This window comes from Telopea speciosissima, chromosome 3 (genome assembly GCF_018873765.1).
Source record: "Telopea speciosissima isolate NSW1024214 ecotype Mountain lineage chromosome 3, Tspe_v1, whole genome shotgun sequence".
In the NCBI taxonomy this organism is placed as follows: Eukaryota; Viridiplantae; Streptophyta; class Magnoliopsida; order Proteales; family Proteaceae; genus Telopea; species Telopea speciosissima.
This window is the reverse complement of record NC_057918.1, coordinates 53,056,103-53,073,836: the sequence shown is the minus strand read 5'-3', so window position 1 is coordinate 53,073,836 and position 17,734 is coordinate 53,056,103. Positions and strand designations below refer to the sequence as shown.

The window sequence follows — 17,734 nt, the reverse complement described above, 5'->3', positions numbered from 1 at the left end:
GCTGCGCAGAGTAGCATAGTATTTAGAGACCGACAAGTCTCCTTGAGTACCATGAAGGAATTTTTTTCTGAGTTCATAAACTTGGGCATCATTGCCAAGCTGCCCATATGTTTCCTTGCAAGCTGACCAAATCTGAGAGGCTGTATCAAGGAGAAGAAACCCATGTGCAAGGTCTGAAGTCATAGAACCAATCAGATAGGACATGAGAACCCCATTGTTGGCAAGCCATCTAGTTTGAAGAGGATCAGGAGCTAGCGGCATACCACTGGTGCCATCAATATAGCTAGTAAGGCCACGGCCAACAATAGCAAAAGAAGCAGACCAAAACCACAACAGGTAGTTTGAGCCATCCAGTTTGACGGGATTAGGAGGAAAATTATGGTATTCTGATTTGCCATGGCCATCAGAAGTGGCAGTGGAAGTAGCAGAGTCACCCATAGTTGCAGCAGAGAAACCCAAATCGCAGAGAGGGGCTGTTGTGAAGAGAAATCCAATAAATACTCCAAGATAAGGGCTGAAAGCAAGGTCGAGTGGTCTTCTTGGATGGAGAAAACACCCCCAAAAAAATCAGCAGCAATGGAGAGCCCTATCCCAAATATCGATGTTGTCAGGGTTATAAAAAAAAACCCTGAAAGTTGAGATCGATGTTGGGGATTGGATCCAAAAAAAATCTGCAGTAGAGCTGGATATATGCTGGCCAGGAACTAGTAGATGATGCCCTTGGTGGTAGAAACTCCTCAAAAAAATATAGCAGCAACAAGCAGCCCTAAACCCAAAAATCGATAGATGTCAGGGTTTTGGAAAACCCTGAAGAAGGAGATCGATTGGGATTAGGGGTCTTCAAATAACTGGTAGAGGCTGGATAGATGCTGGTCAAGGTTGCAGATGAAGCTCCAACAATGATAAATCAGCCTTCAACAATGGTAGGGGCCTGATCTTCAAAAATTCTGGAAAACTCCAGTATCGCAGAGATAGGGCCAGCAGCTATCGAGCAGGATTTAGGACATGGACAAAAAGGAAAAGAGGTGGGGAGGAGAGCAGCAACTAGATCATATGATCACCTCATTAGTGCTGCCCTTGGAGAGGGATGAGAACCAAAGCGAAAGAGGAGAAAAAAATCGAGAGAAGGAGAAGGGAAAGAAAAGCGATGGGAGGGTGGTGGGTTTTGAAAACCTAGATCAGAGAGAGTCTTGGCTCTGATGCCATGTTAACAAAACTGATTTAGGAATGATGCTTGAATGATCTTAGACAGACCCCACGCCTTTATTTATAATAAAGAGTCAAAATTACATGGACAAAATTTTTCCTAACATAGCCGACATGGCTGTACATAAGATAGAACATAGTAAAAAGTCCAGAATACCCCCCACAGTATTCTGGCCCATACAATCCAACACATCCACAGACTTTAAAAAGATAGTCTTACCATCACAATTGACCATGAGTTGATGATGGACTGTTTAGTGGGTCCAGTCGAGCCATAACACATCACAGTCTCTCCATAGTTCTCCCATGTCCCCTTCAATGTGTCAATGTAATTGTCCAACTCCTACTTTTGCTAGGGCAAATAGAGATTCATTAATTCCCACAGAGGTTGCCCTTTCACTCCAGGACCAGCCTTCCCTGCATTGTCAAGCATGGCCTTCTAGTATGTCCTTGAGTAGCATTAGCTGGGATGCTATTAAAGAACTTCGAAACGACATCACCAACTTTCCCTTTCCAACCATCCTAGGCTTGTTTTATAGTTCTCTGTCTATCAGAGGATCCTGTTGAAGAACCTCAATGGGATCATAGTTGTCACGGCGTCACGGCGATCCAAGTCGGTGGAGGGGTGTCACGTCGATATATCGACATGTCGCCCGCCATGGCGTTGCCATGGCGAGCATGTCGACCATGTTTTATTTTTTATTTTCTCTATTTTTAATGTGTTAATAGATGTATACTCAAGCCATGTTTTATTTTTTCTCTATTGTTTCTCAAGTTTTAAGAAGAAAATTCAGAAATCGAAGAAGAAATCGAAGAGGGAAAGAAGAAATCGAAAGAAATCGAAGAGGGAAAGAAGACAGGAAGAAGAAATCGAAGAGGGAAAGAAGACAGGAAGAAGAAATCGAAGAGGGAAAGAAGACAGGAAGAAGAAATCGAAGAAGAAATCGAAAGAAATTGAAGAGGGAAAGAAGAAATCGAAGAGGGAAGAAGAAATCGAAGACAGGAAGAAGAAATCGAAGAGGGAAAGAGAGTCAGGAAGAAGAAATCAAAGAGGGTCGCCATGCAGCCCTCTCCCAGCGCCAGGACGCCATGGCGACGCCATGACAACTATGAATGGGATCATCATCTAGTATTGGTACTCGTGGTGGGGGTGCCCTCATACTCTGTGATCTCCTGAAAGACAAATCCCCTTGCCTTTGTTTTTTCCTCCTCTCCTTGCGGGCCCTGCCTCTGGTGCATCTACTCCAGAGCCAAGGGCATCAGCTCCTTTCCCCATCTTTGCGGCCCTAACCCTCTCCATCTGATGTGAGACTCGACTTTCTGCCCTAGCTTGCTGAAACTGTCCACAGTTAGCCTTTTTCTTGTAATCATTAGGTCTATAATCACTATTAGAGTCATCAGAGGCAACTTGTGGGTGTCTTTGTAACATTGCCTCCTCAAATTGATCTCTTTCCTTTTGCATTTCGGCCTTCTTCTGTCTTCCTCCCTTTAAGAACTTAGCCATGGCCTCATAAGGAACCTTGGTGCATTTGGCCACATCCCTGTAGCCACCAGCCAGATGCCACTTCAGTCTAGTGGTCCTTCCTGAATTTATTATCTTGTGTCAATAATTACACTAAGAATTTTTCTTGTTATTTCCTATAGGCACTCCATGCCTCCATGCTATATCTCCAGACCCACACTCAGCCATTGTACAATTTAATTCTTACGCTGTTACATAGAAAAAAAATGCATTCATTATTCGCTATTCTACATCATTACAAACTCCAAAAACAATCCTATAGCTATTTCCTATTTTTTACTCATATTTTTTTTCTTAGTTAAAAATAATTTTTATAATTTTTTAGAAATAATAATACCATAATTTATCATAAATAATAATGGAATGAGATATGAATTATCATTTCAGTTGTAAATACAACAACAATACTTCCATCAATTTTGAAGAATTTTTGTTTCCTATTTTTATGATTTTCTGTAAGTTTTAAAAATAATTTTAATATTCAGAATTTAAATAATTTTTAGACAGGAAAAAACCCAACTCCATGAAGCCATATATTGGCCAATGGTGTCCAACATATATAAAATTGACCTCAAAACACTAAGTATTAACCCTATTTTTTTCACAATTTTGTTGCAAGAAATTGAATGGCAACCACCTAGTATTAATCCTATGTTTTTTTTCCCCAAAACATAGCTTTTGGGAAAAGTGATATACCTTCTTTGGATCTTGCATAAATCTTCCAACAATGCAGCAAATCATCACTTCCATTGCGTTCCTCTGTTGCCCAAGCACCGGTTCCAAGCTTGTACGGCAGTCATTTGGCCAAAAGAGCAAGAAAAATGGAATTTCCAAGGTTTTCTGTTGAAACCAGGTGGAGCCCCCTTTCGACCCATTTCGTGGGAAACTTTGAATTTGTATCTAGGGGATTGGAACAGTTTCAAGTCTTTCAACCTATATTTCTGCGAAACTGTTCATAAGACCGAAATTTTGGTCGACACTTGGTAAAACTTGTATTTTGCTTGCCATTTCGTATCAATACCTTGCGAAACCGAAATGTTTCGCCGAAACTTGCTAAAATCTTGCGAAACCTCGAACCATGCTTATAAGCAAATATGAAGAATATTTTTCTTCTTCCTTTTGATAAGTATAAACCATCAGTAGACCAGTTTGTGCTTCAGATGAGGGACCTCACACTATGGGCTGATTGGGCTCCAATCAAGTTGAGATTTCAGGGGTCGGTTGCTAACCCATCGATCTCTAATCCCCAGCCAATAGTCAATCAAATCAGAAGTCTGAAATCAAGAAAAAAACTTCCTGAAACCAACCCAAGCAGTACTATAGCAACCAATCTTGGTTGCAGATTTGGTTCTCATGGTATGGGTGACTTTGAGGTCTGAGTTTCTAGGGTTTGAATTGTCCTGGGGGAAGAAATTTACTCCCGAAATATAAGGAGATCGATCCAACTTCGTTGAGGCTGTCAGTGTTGACCAGAAATAGAGCGATGGAAAGAAGAAGAATAGAGGAATAAGGAGATGAATAAAAAGAAGAACAGATGAAATGAGAAAGGAAAGAGGAAGGGTCTGACTTGAGACGAGAAGAGGTCAGAGAAGGAGAGGGAACCAGGAGCACTCGATCGGCTCTGGTATCTGCCTACGCAGGAAATAACTTAACAATGACCTAAGTTCAATGGTCAATTCTTTGTATTCAGTCCCAATCGAAGTTACATATATAGACTCTTAAAACTGAAATCGACTCCAATAAGGAAACTCGAGTACAACTCAAACAAGGAAACAAAAACTTAAACAAATCTCCTGCGCATCTAACTCCATAATGTAAAATAAAATAAAACTCAATTACATAAATAACCCCAAATAAAAATAATTCCCTACCAGCCCCTATTGGACTAAAATCCCGGTTTGGATCCAGTTTGTCTAGGTCTGGGTTTCCCTATTGAGTCATGCTGGTCCAGCCACAATAAAGCTACTGCATCACCACGACTACCCTATTTCAATAGAACTGTCCCTGGGGTTTCACTTTTTTCTCAATTCTATGATAGAACTACCGTATTCTATGTGGGAGATTTTTTTTCAGTTTACTTAATAATGCAAGCCTGTATCCTGAAACTCTAAAATAGGATCTCAAGTCATAGGATCTGCAAACTGGTGGAATTCCAAGCACAGCAAGACAAATATAGGATAGGTATGGAATTTTGGGGGTGATAGAACTTATAGTATGGAAAGGTGAAAAGAGGGCAAGGGGTATGGATGGATTGCATATGGATGAATAAATTGGAAACGGTGCCACAAGCTTCAACTTAAGTTAGATACTGACCTGGAAACTTAAAGAGAACTAGAAGGAAGATAAGAAAACTAGATGAGAGAAATGGTGGAGGCATCCACATGGTGTCTTTATCCACCAAAATCTCCTTGACAATCTACCCAAATTTAACACTGAACCACAGAACTTGAAGTTGCGGAAAACTGAACTTTATTATTTCTTAAATCATAGGTTTGGATTTGGGCCAATACATCTGTTTCTAGATTGCAAATAAAACTTTCTAGCAATCCTGAACTGACTTGGAAAACCAATTCATAAGAGAAAAACAAAAAATAATACTGACACTAGGAATGAGTAATTCCTTTGGGATGCAATGTGTATTACCCTATGAATTTTGTATCCTCCACATGCTGTCGTGATTCACTAGCAATTGATTTATATTATTAGACACCCAACGATTTAAATCAGTATCGAGTATCATATTGGAAGGGTGATTCTAAGAGACGTATCATATTGTATCGGAGAGACGCAAGATAGGCTAAAGATTTGCATGGAAACACTTCAGAACATATGGATATACTTAGAATACATGCAAAATAAATTTTTGAAGCACAAAACACCTTAAATAAACAGTAATTAGGTTCAATCATAGGACGTTAGGTAGTTTGACCCAATATCCGCCATGTGGCAGATCAGTGAGAGCCCTGGGTTCTATGCAAACATATTTAATTCTAAAGAAGACATTTTGTGAACTTTGATTCTCTTACTTTGTTATCACATGCATGGGGGGGGTTAAAGTTTATCAAAACCTCACAGTCCCACTCCCACACCCTTCTTCTGTGAGAGACCAAGAGCGCTTCTGCTGAAACCCTTTACAGCGACTTCCTCTGTGAGAGCTACAAGTGAACGTATCCACCGGCGGCGACCCAACTGGTGCTCCAGTGGCGGCATCTATGGCCACTATTTCTGCTAGCTGCTACTCTCTTCTTCTTCCTCCTTCTCTGCCTCTGTTTCTTTTTTGCAGAGGTTTTGAGGGTGTAGATAGTATCAACCATATTGGTACTGTATTGGCCGATCGACCATGTATTGTCTGTACTGGTCGATACATGTATATATTTATTGAAGTATTGTATCTGTAACGTATCATATTGAGACCTTCAAATACTGATACATATCGGCTGACAGTCCGATACGATACGATACTTTAAACATTATAGACAATCTGTAAATATATTTATTTTCCTACATTAAAACTATGGTTTGTATTTAGAAAAATTGTAATTAGTTATTCTTGTTCAACATCTTGCAGATGTTTAATGATAAGATGCTGAAGATCAATGTTAAGAGATGCATACGTACAGCTGTCAAACTCCGGAAGAAGTACTTCTACAAGGTGCCTGGATCTGTCTCCCTTCAAATAAAATTACTCTTTTGGTCTGCAACCATACAGATTGGCAATGATCGCCCCCCCCCCCCCTCTTTTTTCCTCCATATTTTTCCCTTTCATGCTATTCCATGCTTCAAATTAATTTTGAGTTTTTCTTGCACTGTTTCATGTTAAGGATACTTCTTATAGAGAAGTAATGACACATAGTTGGTGTTCCATTTGAGATGGCAGTGACCAATATCTCCTCTTGAAAATATTCTAATGTACAAAAACGACTAGTACTACCCTCTTTCTCTCCTACTTGAAATCCTCAACGTACAATTTTTTTTTACTCATTGAAAATTGGGGGGGGGGGGGGGGTTAGAAAAAGAAAATGTCAAACAATTTTTTTGATTTACAGCCATGGGTTCGTGAACTCCACCAGTGTTTTTATGCTGCTGGTCCTAAGCCCGGATAAAGGAGGAGGGTTGGTACATCAGGTCAGCAGCGAGCATTGTAAAAACTTTAGCAAAAGCTTTTTGGCATGGATCCTAGAGTGAAAGAGCATTCATGTACCCGACCCCATTTAGTTGAGATAAGCCTGAGCTGAGTTGAGTTGAGTTGGATTTTTTTTTTCATTTAAAGTATGAAACAGAAACCACTGCTTATTTACTTTGTTTCATCCACAACTAATATATATATATATATATATATATATATATATATATATATATATATATATATATATATATATATATATACATATATATTGATATATATACATATATATTGATGACTTTGGGAATTGTGATTTGTGTCTATGGGACACAGCCCACCTTTAATTATAATAATGAGCAATGGGGAATGTTACAAATCCTGAGAAAAAAAGGAAAAACCAGAGAAGAAAACTCGATGCACTGAGTTCCTCTCCCACAGTTTGTATTTATAATAATAACCAATTACATCAAAACAGGAAACTCATTCCTTGACAACCAAGAAACTAAATATAATAAGAAGCTAACCCTAACTAGGAAACTAACATAAAACGGTGGAAACAAACTAAGACACCAAGATAGGGACAATCCCCTTATTCATGGTAAATTACCCAAACTACCCTTGTATCCCCACCGCACAAGGGCCCATACTCAACACTCCCCCTCAAGCTGGAATACACATATAGCAAAAAAAAATCTCCAGCTTGAAACAATACAAGATAACAATTGTAACACCACCTAGCAGCACATCACCAGCTCAAGCACAATGGCCACCAATCAGCTACAGTAAGTAAAAGAAACCGTGTCGAATAGAACCAAACAGCAACAAGCAATAATAAGCAGTAGAGAACCCCAACCGCAATCTAAAGATCATATAATAGGAACATCACAGGTAGTAGATAGGCATCTTCCCAAAGAAGGCAAGTAAAAGTGCAGCTTCAACAACTACATCACAAGAAGAATCTCGCAACTTCTCTCAAAGGCACCATTTCACAAAAGGCTACTGTCTTAGAGGTACTACTGCGGTACTTGTACATCAGCTCAGTGCTTGTAGAATGCGGACCCAATTCACAAAGACATCTGGTTGCTAACCGACCAATCAGACACCATATGGTTGCTGACCGACCACACAAAGACAGCATATGGTTGTTGACGAACCACTCGATATAAGGCAGCCGTGGACCAAGTAGATAAAAGCTGTACTGTTGTTGTGGATACGAGCAGATAACACGTATAGATAAAAATAATCTTCAAGAATGAGTGACTGAAGCAAATAAGTCTTCAACCATGTAGAAACATCATGCTGATGGCCAGATAAATTAGACAAATTTCCAAATAATTCTTGAGCAACGCAATAACCATAAGTTCCACTAACCACCAAGATAACCTCCAATCTCCCCCTCACGTGTAGCATTACACGTGAACAAATAAGGTAAAGCCAATGGGAGACAGCCAAGTGTGCCAACAATGCCGATCTTAAAAAAAATTGGAACTCCAAATTGATATGACCGGGTCCACCATTTAACTTGTAAGTCCAATGGCAATTCTGTAAATAATTAATGCAATCTCCAAGTGATGCAAAAACCGGGTCAAAATACCCAATTGGATTCGTGTGGACCCACCCAAACACACAAGAATAGCAAATGGCAGAACTGTAATTAACCAGAATTTTTCAAGGGGCAATTCGCAAATAAAGAAGTAAGGGGACATGAAGGGAATTTAGAGTAAAATAAGGACAAAGGTAGATAAGAGAAGATGATAAGGGCATAAAGGGAAACTTAAAGGAATAAAATAAGACTCTAGGAATAAAGTAACTAAAAGGAAACCAACTCATAAAAGGAAACCCATTGTGAAACATTCATCGTCTTCCTCAAGCAACCACCAAAACGTGAAAACATGATCTCAAGGGTTTCGATAACAAGGGGGAAAATCAGCCAAAATCGATAGAAACTACAAGAACATCTGCAAACGTCAAGCAGCCAACGGAACTGGTAGATCGAGACGCAGCAGGTCTTCCATTTTTTTTTTTTCTTATCAACAAATCAATAGCATCAATCGAAGAAAACTAGCAACTGATTCAGTCTATACCAGAAAGAGCAGCAGGGTAACAAGGGGCTTGAATCAGCCCAAAACAGTGGATCAAAGACCCACCGTGAACAGTATTAAGTAGTCCTCAAGAGAGGAGTAGAGCCGTATGGCAGAAAAAGAAATTGCAGCAACTCAGTGACGGTAAAACAGACACAAACCAAGCTGTATGTCTGCAACCTTCAAACAATTCAGCAAAGCGATACCCAGTTGAACCTAGCGGAACAACCAGTGGTAGAAACAGACTTGCAGAAGCAAAATAAAAATAAACAGTGGCAGCAAACGAGAAGCAGCGACAGCCATAGTCGAAGAACTAATGAATCATCAGCAGTCTGGTTTGATTTAAACAACACCAACGAAAACCATCTTCTTCAACAGAATCATTCCACGTTTGTGGTTCAAAATCAGAGCAAACGAAATGCAAACAGAAGATATATATATATATATATATATATATATATATATATATAGCGGTAACAATGGCTGCTCACCATAACAGAGACCTTTAAACGACTCTCAAACCGGCAACGTTTTGAACCCTGATCGATTCAAACCATCAGCTCTGATACCATGTTACAAATCCTGAGAAAAAAAGGAAAAACCAGAGAAGAAAACTCGATGCACTGAGTTCCTCTCCCACAGTTTGTATTTATAATAATAACCAATTACATCAAAATAGAAAACTCATTTCTTGACAACCAAGAAATTAAATATAATAAGAAGCTAACCCTAACTAGGAAACTAACATAAAACGGTGGAAACAAACTAAGAAACCAAGATAGGGACAATCCCCCTATTCATGGTAAATTACCCAAACTACCCTTGTACCCCCACGACACAAGGTCCCATTCTCAACAGGGAACAAAGACAATAAAGTCCATAGGGCAACACAAGATAAACCCTATGGACAATTACACCCTTGAATCCCATATTACAACACTCCGCCTCAAGTTGGTGCATGGATGTCACACATGCCCAACTTGCACACAAGAGGACAAAACACTTTACTACTCAATCCCTTAGTAAAAACATCAACAAGCTGGTCTTCAGACTTGACAAATGGAGTGCAAATCAGCCCTTGTTCCAGCTTCTCTTTAATGAAATGGCGGTCAATCTCCACATGCTTTGTGCGATCATGTTGGACCAGATTATGGGCAATACTGATGGCGGATTAGTTGTCACAATAAAGCATCATAGGTAAAGACGTAGGAACAGCCAAGTCTTTCAAGAGTCCCTGGAGCTACATTAATTTGCAAATGCCATGGGAAATAGCACGAAATTCAGTTTCAGCACTTGACCTTGCAACAACTGTCTGTTTCTTGCTTTGCCAAGTAATAAGGTTACCTCCAACAAAAGTCCAGTAATCGGATGTAGAGCGTCAATCATCAGGAGAGCTGGCCCAGTCAAAGTCGGTAAAGGCTTCCACCCGCAGGTAATTAGAGGGAGAGAAAACAATACTCTTTCCTGGAGCGGACTTTAAGTATTGTAATATACGTATCACAGCATCCCAATGTGGTAAGGGTCATGCATGTATTGGCTCACCATGCTGACTGCAAAGGCTATGTTTGGTTGAGTATAGGAGAGATGGATCAACTTCCCAACCAACCGTTGATACTGCCCTTTATCCATAGGGTCTCCAGTCTTACTAGAGAGGCGAACATTTGCTTCCAAAGGAGTGTCTGAAGGTTTACACCCTAGCATGCCTGTTTCTAGATAACAAATCCAAGGTGTATTTCCATTGAGAGAGAAACACCCCTTTGGTAGAACGGGCAACCTCAATACCAAGAAAGTACCTCAATTGATCGAGGTCCTTGATCTCAAACTCCTTCCCATGATGTGATTTGAGACGAGTAATCTCCTCGGTGTCGTTGCCAGTAACCACAATATCATCCACATAGATGATAAGAATTGTAATCTTGGATCCAGATCGCTTGATGAAGAGGGTATGATCAGCATTGCTTTGGGTATAACCAAAGGATACCATCATACCATGAAATCTCCCAAACCAAGCTCGAGGGGACTGCTTTAATCTGTACATGGCACGTTTCAGCTTACATACTTTCCCATGAGTCTTCTGAGTAGCGAAACCATGAGGAAAATCCAGGTATACTTCTTCCAGTTCACCATGGACAAATGCATTTTTTATGTCCAATTGCTGCAATTCCCATCCGAGGTTAACTGCACATGACAAGATCATACCGATAGTGTTCATTTTTGCAACCGGGGTGAAAGTCTCTTGGTAATCAAGCCCATAGGTCTGCGTGAACCCCCTAGCAACCAACCTGGCCTTATATCGATCCACATTGCCATCAACATTTTGTTTTACTGCAAATACCCACTTGCAGCTTACAGTCTTCTGCTGAGGAGGAAAATGAACTAGTCTCAAGTACTGTTCTTTTCCAAAGCCTGCATTTCTTCAATCATAGTTGCCTTCTACTGTGGATCTTGAAGTGCCTCCTACCAATTCTTAGGAAGAGAGACAAAGGACAAGGAAGAAACAAAAGCACGGTTTGATGGAGAGAGAGACTCATATGAAACCACCTAAGAAATAGGGTGTTGCATACAAGTTCTAACCCCTTTTCGGACAGCAATGGGAAGATCTAGAGAAGGATCTGAAATAATATGAAAAGGAGACTTAAGATAGAAATTACTAGGAGATGGTGGATCTGATGCAGGAGGAACTGGTTGAGTAGGTAAAGCCGGAGCAGCTGTGATGGTGTCTATTTGCTTCCCACGAACTCAACAGGTACAAACAATAGGAGCTGGAATCACGGCAGTAGACTGAGGCTGGGGCTCCCCCTGGACAGAAGAGTTATCAACAAGAGAAGGCATATCATGTATATCAGGCACATCATCACCAACCCATAGAGAATCTTCCCCTTGATGAGATGCCGGAGAAAATAGCATGCAGCTTCATTAAAAATTACATCCAGAGTCACATACACGCAGTGGGACGAAGGATGGTAAAATCTGTAGCCCTTCTGAGTAGGAGAATATCCCATTAACACACACTTCAATCCCCGCGGTTCCAATTTACTGGGATGCTGGTGGTTCCTTGCATAGCACCCACATAGTCAAATACCTTTGGTGGAATAAGAAAGGTCTCTGACCCTTGGAGGTCCTGAAGAGGAGATTGAAAATCCTAAACGCGAGTAGGCATGCGGTTGATCAGGTAAGCAGCAATTAAGACAGCCTCACTCCAATATTGTGGGGGAACATTCATTGCAAACATGAGAGAGTGTGCCACCTCTAGTAAATGCCGGTTCTTGCATTCAGCCACCCCATTCTAGGTGGGAGTGTTAACACAACTTGTTTGGTGAATGATGCCCTGTGCTGCAAGATATGCCTGGAATGCACCATTGTTATACTCCAGCCCATTATCACTACGAAGAATTTTAATCTGGGCATTGAACTGGGTGTGAACAAGGTTGTGAAACAATTGAAAACAGGAAAAAACCTTACTCTTGTGCTGCATAAGATAAAGCCAAGTAACACGGGTGTGACAATTCTATAAAAGAAACAAACCATTTATAGCCAGAGACAGAGGTACAACGAGCAGGGCCCCACACATTTGAATGAATTAACATAAACGAAGAAACACTTCTAATATTTAAACTAGGCTAAGAATGGGTTTGCTTGGCTAAAATGCAAGCATCACAAAAAAACAAAGTCTTTGGAATTACATTTAGAAAATAAACTGTGAAAAGCCCTAACTAAAGTACCCACTGGGGGGGAGACCTAAGCGCCTATGCCAAAGAAGCAAGTTAGGACGAGTAGCTGGGACTGAAGCAAAAACGGTCTGATGAGCATGATGGTGAGATGGGATAGCTTTGTCGAGCAAATAGAGACCATCATTAGCTCTACTAGAGCCAATCGTTTCCTCCATTACCAGATCCTGAAATAGAAAATAAGATGGGAAAAAAGTCACTTTACAATTATGGTCGGAAGTGAGACGACTTATGGAAATAAGATTGGTAGTAAAATTAAGAACATGTAATACCGAATTGTTTGCCATTGTTCCCAAAAAGAAATCACACGGATTGCTGGAGAAGAACTTAACCATCAACCAAAACCAAAATATACACAAGAAAAAGTGGGAAACAATCTTTCAATACATTAGGACGGATGAGGAGAACAGAAAAGAGGGAAAAAAGGGCCCTCAGTGGCTTAGAATATCACCACCAAGGGTGGCGGAGGTGGTGGAGGCGGTACCGCCCGCTCGATGGTGCTAAAAGGTGCACTGAGGGAGAGAGAGAGAGAGAGAGAGAGAGACAGTGACTAGTGGTGGCGGCGCTAGGCTAGGCGATAGTGGTGGGGTGGCGACGGTCTGGGAAGAAATCGAGAAAGAGAGGAGAAAGAAAAAAGAGCCGATTAGGGTTTAGAATCCCTAGGTCTATCCTGCTCTGATACCATGATGACTTTGGGAATTGTGACTTGTGTCTATGAGACACAACTCACCTTTATTTATAATAATGAGCAATGGAGAACAAAGACAATAAAATCCCTAGGGCAACACAACATAAACAATAACAACAACAACTCAGCCTTATCCCAAATTCCCAACTACATGGAGCCTTCAAAACAAAGTAGGGAAAGCAAAGTAAGAGGGATGAAGAATAAAAATGAAGAAATGAGATAAGAAAAAGTGATAATTGTAAAATGAAAAATGAAAGAGGAAAGAGGATAGCCCAAGAAATCTGGAAAATCTCAGCAATAGGCTCTATCTTAGGTCATCCTTGGCGCAAGACCCAGACTATGCATGTCATTTTTCACAACCTCACCTATTGTCATTTTAGGTCTGCCCCTGGCTCTTTTAGCTCCTTCAATCGGAATCAGATCACTCCTCGTTATTAGGGCATCCCTAGGCCTCTATTGCACATGGCCAAGCCACCTCAAACGACATTCTCGAAGCTTGTCGCTGATCGGGCAACTCCCACATCAGCTCTAATACGTTCGTTCCTCATTTTATCCTTCCTAGTTTTGCCGCACATCCATCTTAACACCCTCATCCCTGCAACATGTAGCTTTGCTTTAGGGCACATCTTAACTGCTCAACATTCTGCCCCATACATCATAGCAGGTCGGACAATAGTCTTGTAGAACTTTCCTTTAAGCTTTAAAGGAATGTGTCGGTCGCACCTCTCCACTTCATCCATCCCACTTTAATTCTTTGTGAAACATCATCATCTATGTCATCTTCTTTGTGTATGATAAACCTCGGATATCTAAAATATTCACTTGGCAGCAACACAACATAAACCTTATGGACAATTATACCCTTGAACCCTGTTAGACCTTGTGAAAAAAATTTGAGAATTTCATTAATATTCAACACCAATTACATACGATGACCATGTGTATATATAGAAAACAGGTTGAGAACCTTGGTATGGATTCTCAACACCAAACTTGCTTTACACAACACATGAAATATAAAGAAACTTTCTATACACTGCACATGTAATATAAGGAAACTTAGGCTGGAGGTTGAGTTGCCGCTATTGTCATGCACCACCAAAGGAAACACCAAGTATGGAAGATTTCACCAAGAGAACCAAATATAGCGTGCCAAGTAAAGCTGACGATGCTATATTCGGCTAATATACCCCCTCAAGCTTAGGATGTGATGGGTCAGATCTTGAGCTTGTCACTAAGAAATTGAAACCGCTTAGATGACAATCCTTTGGTGAAGATATCTGTGAGCTGATCGTTTGTGGAGATGACCTGGACAGAGATTTCTCGGCGGGCAATCTTTTCCCAGACAAAATGATAATCAATTTCAATGTGTTTAATACGGGCATGAAACACCGGGTTGGCTGATAAATACGTTGCTCCAATGTTGTCGCACCATAATAATGGAGTTTGAGATAAAGGGATGTCGAGTTCTTGAAACAGAGCCACCAGCCAAGTCAAATCGGCTGCAGTATCGGCTACAGCCTTGTATTCGGCTTTGGTGGACGATCGAGCAATAGTCCGTTGTTTGCACGAGGAACTAACAGGTAAATTAGAACCGAGAAAAAGGGCAAAGCCCCCTATGGAACGACGATCAATATTATCACCCGCCCAATCAGCATCAGAGTAAGCCTGTATGTGAAGGCTGGACTGCTTGTCAATAAGAAGACCATTAGATTTTGTATGCTTGAGGTAACGCAATATGCGTTTGACAAGCGACTAGTGCTCATCAGTGGGTGAATGCATATACTGGCAGGCTCGTTTAACTACATAGGCCACATCAGGGCATGTAAGACTGACATACTGTAGAGCCCCAACAGTGGATCAATACAATGTGGCATCACTAAACTACGCACCCTCTGTCTGTAAGCCCTTAGAGGAGATAGGAACAGGCGTAACCACAGGTTTGCAATCGGTCATGCCGGTCTTGTGAAGCAGATCAGTAATATAGCGTTGTTGAGACAGAAGAAAACCCTTCGGATGAGCTACGGCCTCAATACCCAAAAAGTAATGTAGCAGGCCAAAATCCTTGATAGAGAATTCGCTGGATAACTACTCAAGAAGGGTTGATACATGAGAAGAACTGCTGCTAGTGACCAATATATCATCAACATATACCAGGACATAAGTCGTAACATTTCCAGGAAGGAAAATGAAGAGCGAGGGATCGGACTAGGAAACCCGAAATCTAGACTGAATATGGAACTGTGACAGGCAATGAACCAAGCCCGGGGAGCTTGTTTGAGGGTGTATAGCGAATGGTGCAATCGACAAACATAGCCAAGGATGATTGGGATCCTCAAAACCCTGGGGCTGAACATAAACCTCTTCATTCAGGGCGCCATGGAGGAATGCATTGTGAGCATCTAGCTGGCGCACAGGCCACCCCTTAGTCACAGCCAGAGAAAGCACCCTCTTAATAGTCGTTGGTTTCACCATAGGGCCAAAGTCTCATTGTAATCCATACCCTGTTGTTGGTGAAAACCCTTTGCAACAAGGCGAGCCTTATAGCTTTCTATGGAGCCGTCAACCTTCCTTTTAATCCTGTTCACCCACTTACAATCAACAATATTAAACTTGGGGTTAGGAGGAACAAGCGACCAAGTCGCATTACGAACCAAAGCATTAAATTCGTTGGCCATCACTGCTCGCCATGCAGGGCTGCTTTTAGCTTGGGTGTAGCTAGGTGGTTCAATAGTGTGAGACACGGTGGAGGTGGAATGCGCCTGTGGTCATGTGTTGGAGCGAAAGGTCATATGGTGTGGGCAAGTGGAGGGAGGCGATGGAGGGGGAGATAATGGTTGGGTCGTGGGTAGGCTATGGACCGGTTGGTTGCTAGCGTAGAGTTCCGTTAAGGATCTGGTTTTAGGGGCGGCCATAGGGGCTGGTAAAGCAACTGGGGAGGGATCTTGAGGGGACCGTGGATGAGGAGTGGTCGGGTTAGGTGGGGAACTGTTTGGTGGGCTTGGGGGAGGCGTAGGAGGACCTTGGGGTGGTGGTGAGGCTTGGAACAAGGAGGCATAGGAGGACCTTGGGGTGGTGGTGAGGGTTGGAACGGGTTAGGGTGTCTGGGTGTGGCTTGCCCGTAGGGCGCCATATGATGCCCAATATGTACCAACGCCCATGGGGAAGGGGACGGGGTGAGGGGAATGGGCCCTAGGAGTGAGGGCCGAATGGAGGAAAAAGGAAATGAAGACTCATTAAAACGAACGTACCAGGCAATATAAATTTTGTGAGTGGCAATGTCCATACACCGATAACCAGAACGTGAGGGACTGTACCCTAAAAACACACATGGCATGGAGCGGAACTCCATTTTATGTGAATTGTAAGGCCTAAGAAAGGGAAAATATAAACAACCAAAGATACGTAGAAATTGATAATCAGGGGGGCGGTGAAAAACATGTTCAAAGGGAGATTTACCTCCAGTAACACGAGACGACATACAATTGATGAGGTATACCGCCATTCAAACCCATAGTACCAATATTGGTGAGGCACCAATCCTTGTGCAAGTAAAGTTAACCCTGCTTCAACAATGTGTCTATGGTGTCTTTCGACGGTACCTTGTTGTTCATGGGTGTGGAGACAAGCTACTCGGTGTTGGATTCCTAAGGTAGCAAAAAATTTTGAAAGCGAGCGAAATTCACCGCCCCAATCGGATTGAACAGCTTTAAATTTAGTTGAAAATTGGCACTCTACTAGCGCTTGAGAGCGTTTAAAAATGTCAAAAACTTCGGATTGATGAACCAATGGTTAATACCAGGTGTAACGAGTAAGATCATCAACAAAAATTAAAAAGAAACAAAATAGGAATCAAATGCGAAGGTCCCCAAACGTCCATAAAAATTACACCCAAAAGTGAAGAGCTACGATAGTCTGAAGTACGCAAATTAAGTCTATTGGCCTTACCAAGTTGGCAGACTGTACAAAGGGAACTAAAGGTAGAAGACAAAACAGGTAATTTATGTCTACTAATAATACTACGAATAACACGTTCATGGGGATGCCCAAGTCGTCGATGCCACCCGTCGGAAGAGGTACGCTCAGCAATATTGGCAGAAGGCGCATGATGTGCTACAAGAGCTGGTACAAACCACCACTACTCGGACCGGAAAGAAGAGTACGGCTGGTCTTCTGGTCCTTCACAAAAAAAGCAGACGGGTGAAATTCGAAATACACATTATTATCCTGTGTAAAACATTGAACAGAAAGAAGAGATTTTTGCATATCAGGAATACAAAGCACATTAGACAAACGTAGGGAACCATTAGCAGAAGGGAGAGAAGTGGTACCAGTATGACTAATAGGGAGACCCTTACCATTATTGACATGGAGCTGATCAGTACC

General features: G+C 41.5%; 1 protein-coding gene across 5 annotated transcripts in view; it reads left to right on the top strand.

Annotated features, from left to right (window-relative positions):
* LOC122656551 (small G protein signaling modulator 1-like) overlaps window positions 1-17,734 on the top strand; it is a 94,589-nt gene that overhangs the window by 74,417 nt on the left and 2,438 nt on the right. For 4 of the 5 annotated variants that reach the window (XM_043851125.1, XM_043851124.1, XM_043851127.1 and 1 more), the window contains one exon: window positions 6,297-6,380. The exons of the other annotated variant lie outside the window; for it this stretch is intronic. In XM_043851125.1, coding sequence (XP_043707060.1) covers window positions 6,297-6,380 — 84 coding nt within the window. The remainder of the gene's footprint in view (window positions 1-6,296; window positions 6,381-17,734) is intronic. 5 annotated transcript variants of the gene reach the window in all.